Here is a 5,441-nt window from a genome sequence, read left to right as displayed (position 1 = left end):
GTGTCAACGGGGTTGCCGGGACTGACACCCATCTTCCACGACAAGCTTTTATCCGGACAGTGCACCAAAGGTGGGATCGCCGGTGACGCCGAAGCAGTCGAGAGCCTCATGGGTGACGCCAGTGACGAAGGGATGTGGGGGGCAACGTAGTGGGAGGGAGGCAGGTATAAAAAACGTTCACCGTTCGTACAGACGGGCGAGTAAGCCAGGTGCTGCGGTAAGCTGTAGGTGGACTGCTGAGGTAGCAATGCCTTGTACATGTTCAACGAATACTTATTTGGTGAGTCAAGGAAAGGGTATATGGTGGGCGTCGCGCCCTCCATATAGGGGTTTACCCAGGGGAGCCTTAGGTAACTAGCACCATTGACACCGAGGGGACTCTGCTTGTCACCCGCAGCTCGGTCCAAACCCAGCGTCTCCCCGGTCGGGACCGAGTTTTTTTGTATTCCAGGAGGTGTTTTGTATATAGCGCTGAAGCCGTTCGGGGCTTTTGCAGAGACAGCTGCGTTTTCTACCGCTTCAGGGGGAGTAGACTTAAACTGCATCTCTGGATTTCTTTCAGGAGTAAATCCAAGCCCAGCTATCGAACTCGTAGCATCCCGTGATTTTTCCGAGCCGAGTCCGCACAAGCTGGAATAGACAATACTACTGGGGACTCTGAGTCCTTCTCGCATGAGTCCAGACCTGTCCATACTCAGAGCCGCGAGACTGTCAATGCGATGTGCTGTAGTCGCATCCACCTTCACAGAACAAGAAGTACGTTACTTTCACGTTTCATTAACACGACTACCACTCAAGCTACAGATACATCAGCATTTTGGAAGAGAAACAATACCAATGCACACACACTGTTCCTCGTGAAAACACACAGAGACTGATCACGCTGGAAAACGGGAGAACAGGAACCTACGGAGCAATACATATCACTGCAAACGGCAATACACATCTCTCCACATCCAAAATTCATCAGCTAGAAACAAAGGCATGAGGACCCATAGCCTAAGCAGCCAGAAGTGGCCCAGAGACGATGTTCGGTGGCACCGCTCCCGTGCGGCAACCGGCTCCTCAGCCCCAGCCCTGCCAGAGCAAGAGGATGTGAGTGGTGGCACGGAGAGCGGGAAGAGAAGGATGGAGAGCGGGAAGAGAAGGATGGAGAGCGGGAAGAGAAGGATGGAGAGCCTCTCCTCCTCCTCCAGGACCTCTCCCTCTGCCGCAGCTCCGCTCCGGGGCTCGCCACCAACAGCCGATCCATGGGGCAAGGCGTCGGAGGATGCAGCACGAAGAAAGGTCTGTCATCAAATTTCTTCCCCACTCACGCTCAAAGATGGAGAAAACCACCACCTTTGCTGAAACGCTGATGTACCTAATGCTTACACAAATTATTTTTGTTACACATGCCACTATGCTGCGTGACATCATTCGTAACAGACCGAAAGTAAGAATATGACGTCGCACAACACCACACACCACAAAGTCAGCGTCAAGAGATTAATGAGATAAATAAACAAAGCCCCGTGTCACCCTTGCACAGAAACAACTCGCACGTGCCCAAGCCCCGCTAGAGCTGCAACCGAAAGGTGTTTTAATCATTTCTCCAAATGGATCATGTAGTAACACCCGGGGGCAGGAGTCAGGGTGGGGAGGACAGGCGCAGATTCAGCTGCAGCACGAAGCTATAAACTTCTTACCACACTGTGATTCAGGTGATTTTCTTCCCTCAACTCCAGTCTGCTTTTCGGTGCATCGCCATCATTAACGGGAATTTTCCTATTAAAAAACCAGAAGCTTACTATTTGAAAACATCCTGCGCATCTTAGATCAGTACAAGATTATGTCACCTCCATATTTTGATTCCCCTAGAGAAGTCCCATACGATACCACATTTACCCTTCTGCGTATCCATGCCCAGCGACTACGTTAGAAAGCAGGGACTGTTCGAAAATAAGCATAAAGGGTTCTGACACCAAGAACACATCAAACACATCTCAGAGCAGCCTCTTCGAACGCAGGTGATTTTTGTCAAGGTCTTCTCTTTTGTCCCTTGCCCTTCTCTCATTCCAAGGAAAGAACATCCCATTTTAAACATACTCTGTTCATGTACCATCCATAAACGCTGCCAAGGAGAAAATTAAAACGCACACGCTAATATCATACGAACGTCAGCTGTTCCATGCTAAAGAGGGAGCTGCACATCTGTGCCATACCAGTGTTGCAGCACTGGGACTTGTTATCACAGAAAGCACCAATAAAGAGTATACCTCGGTGCCAAATTTCAAATCCCATGGATAAAAATTGCTGACATGCAGCAGGAGGAAAGTTTCAGCATTACCCAAAAGAACTCCTTTCAATCAAAGTGCTTAAAGGCACATCATCACCTTAAAGCAGAAATGCCATTTTCATGTATTTGTTTTTAAAAGATTCATCCTTCCTGCAAGCAGCACGTAAAATTACTATCTTTAAACAACTGGGAGGAAAGCAGGGAGGGAGGGTGAGAAAGCAAAGTGAGACGCTTGGCTGTTTTCCTTCGGCTTATGTTTGCAAATAGTATTCCCTGCAAAGACCAAAAACTTTTTCCAGCTTCTTGGAGGCTTTTCACACAACATTGGGAACACGGGCTCAAAGGGAAGACAGGAAAACACTAAAACCACACAAAATTGGCACAGAGAACCACAGGTGTACCTGCAGCTTCTGCTCAGGATCGTTTCGCTTTTTAAAAAACTGAGGTTGAAGGGAAGAGGACACCAGCCGGCGCCTGCATCACCCCATCGAAAATGATTAAAGACCGTCATTTTAACGATTGAATGAACGATAATTCAGTAGGAATAAAGGTGGGGAGGAAGAGAAATGCACTTGTGGGAGACGGAAAGGCCACGGTTCCCGTTTCACCGGACAAGCCGTTGGTCCGAAGGCAGGGAACGCCGAGTCGCAGGCAGGAGCCCCTCGTTTGTAGAGAGTCACCGCAAGAACACGTGCGCTATTTGGTTTAATTCCCCTTCACAAATACGAAATAATAAATTAATTGTAAAAGCGCATTTAAAGGCTGCTTTGGGGAGTAATCTCTTTAAAGGGCGTCCCCGCTTCACTGACCCAGGTTGCCTGTTAAATAGTAAATCAGCGGCTGCTCTACCGCTCTCAGGCACGTCTCGCTTTCCCCCCCTGCCCTCCCTCCAAGCTGGGCTGATCGCGATGCAAGGCAGGAGCTATCTGCTCCGCTATTAGGGAAGCGAGCAAACTCCGAGACCTCACGCTGCAGAATTACAGTGCGGTTTAACTTGCCAGAAGCTTAAATATTTACCTGTCTTCATTAATTCCACACATGCGGACCCTCTCATTGCTCATCCAGCTATGAACGTTGCCATACAGGGGAGTTGCAGAAAGCATGACGTCTTCTTAAAAATCGCCGCTTTTCTTCACGGTTTTATATTCTATTAAAAATAAAAAGAAAAGGAAAAAAAAAAAAGTTGAGCAGATTTGTCTAGGAGGAAGTGCAAACATCACGCCGGAGCAGCCAGCCTCCCTCCGGGTAATTAATAATGAATGCAGGATTGGTGCGGGGAGTGAGCTGCCTACGTTAACCGCTAAGGGAGATACCCTGCAATAAAGGAGCAAATTGAGGGCATTTATAGGTCAGAGGAGATGGATCTTTTCCCCAGCGCACATCCAGAAAATTAAGAATCTTTCCAGGCTACCGACAAACAAAAGTTTCGCCACTGCATTTCATTTCCACGAGAAATGACTCAGCCGGCCAAGCACACACCAGTCCCCAAACCTTCATCTCACACAGGTTGAACCAAGCCGGGAGACCCCACGGGCTGGGGGAACTTGTGAAACGACCCACAGGCGCTCAGAAAAGCCCCGCATCAGGAAAGCACGGCAGCAGGAGCGCATCGCAAGAACAGCCACATACCGCGGGCATTAGCTACGCCGATGGCTGATAAAGCCTTCACGCGAGGACTTAAAACTGGAGAGACGCTGCTACAGAAGGGATCTAAATAAAAACCTCCCCTTTCGCATCTGCACATGACTAACTTGGAGAAAGGGGTTAAAAATAGTAAGTGGGTTGGCGAGCTCCCCACCCCTTGATTTGATTAAGCACGGAGCCCTGGTGGCCTCTGCATCGGAGCTGCTGCTCTGCTGCTGCTGCTGCTGCTGCGAGTGCTTTCAGTAATTCAATGATGCCTGCTCACTCCAGGGAAAGAAATCATTAGCGGGCTCGCTGGAGAAGTATTAGCAGTCCAAGAGGATCGGCGCTGTGTGCAGCCGGAGAGGCAGGTGAAAGGTAACCACACGTTCGCGTCCAGCGGCGGAGAGGGAAAGGCTTTTCCTCCCCTCTACCTCGCCTAACGCCACCTCCGCTCGCATTAAATTCTAGTTTGCTGCATGAGCGAAGTGTCAGGACAAGCTGCGTTTTATTAACAGGATTATCGCGGCGCGTGATTTATTCCAGTGCAAGATTTTAATTGCTCTTCGGAGGTTGAGTCGTTTCTTTTGACTGAGCTTCAGCCTGCATCCTGCTGCTAAATGCTGGGTTAATAAGTAGGGGGAGCCTTTAATGCACAGGATATCCCTCAGCTCTTCCTCTCTCACAAAAATAGAAGCCTTTAAGCGGGAGGCATGATACTCCTTTTACACACACACACAAGCCAGCAACGGGCGACTGACCACTGGGAGTTTAATGCCTAACGTCTCCCAAAGCATCCGTGCTTCCCCAGCAAACTCATTTCCTTTGTCAGGCTACAAAATATGCAAATGATCACTTTGGCATTTAATGGGGAAGAAGCCCAGATTGGGCCTTTTACACAATACTTCACACACGTTCAGAGAGGTTTAAGAACTGAAACGGCAGGAAAGCCTTGTTCCTCAACACTTTTTTCTCCCCTCAGAGAGGCCTTTTGTGCAAAACTCCACGTCTGGAACAAATGTATATTAATGAAATGGCGTGTTGACCCTCCCCTCCCCAGAACGGTTAGCTTTCCCTAATGATGTCCGCAAAAATCACAGCGAGGAAACAAAAATCCGCTGAGATTAGATACCGCGCTATCATTCAAAAGGAGTTATTTCACTGGAAAGACGGTTTCTGGACAGATTTACTGGTTTCCAGATGCGCCGCTCGTAATGTTTTCAATAGAGGCAGCGGCAGCACGGAGAGAACGATTTAGGGTTTTACGTAAGGTTAGTAGCCGCCCCGTGCGCTGTCTCATCCGTGAGGGACGGACACCGGCTCGGAGGAGAGGGGCCTCGGCGGGGCACAGCCCTGCGCCCCGCTTTCCTTTGGGGACACGGAGGCCAACGCATGCCGCTCCTCGGAGGGACCGCCTGCGCCCGCCTGGTTTCCTCGGTGGAAGCGTATCATTAAGATAAGGCGCGCTGCCTGAATTAGAGCCCGTCAATCCCCTGACATGTGCAGATAGCGAAACGCTGAAGTTGCACGGGGGGCCAAG

The 5,441-nt window shown here is 49.7% G+C and overlaps 1 protein-coding gene across 1 annotated transcript; it reads right to left on the bottom strand.

The window, feature by feature from the left end:
* Nucleotides 1–26: 26 nt before the first annotated feature.
* LOC104166006 (BCL-6 corepressor-like) lies at nt 27–3,427 on the bottom strand (the record flags this gene model as incomplete). Its single annotated transcript, XM_009705794.1, has 3 exons — nt 3,296–3,427; nt 1,689–1,767; nt 27–740 (listed from the first exon to the last, which is right to left on the bottom strand). Coding segments are annotated over exons 1-3 (879 nt in total), but the record flags the coding sequence as incomplete, so codon positions are not given.
* Between the last annotated feature and the right edge of the window lie 2,014 nt (nt 3,428–5,441).

Source organism: Cariama cristata, unplaced genomic scaffold (assembly GCF_000690535.1).
Source record: "Cariama cristata isolate BGI_N322 unplaced genomic scaffold, ASM69053v1 scaffold27258, whole genome shotgun sequence".
Taxonomy (NCBI): Eukaryota; Metazoa; Chordata; class Aves; order Cariamiformes; family Cariamidae; genus Cariama; species Cariama cristata.
Note: the sequence above shows the minus strand (reverse complement) of the source record. Positions and strands in the feature narration are given on the sequence as shown.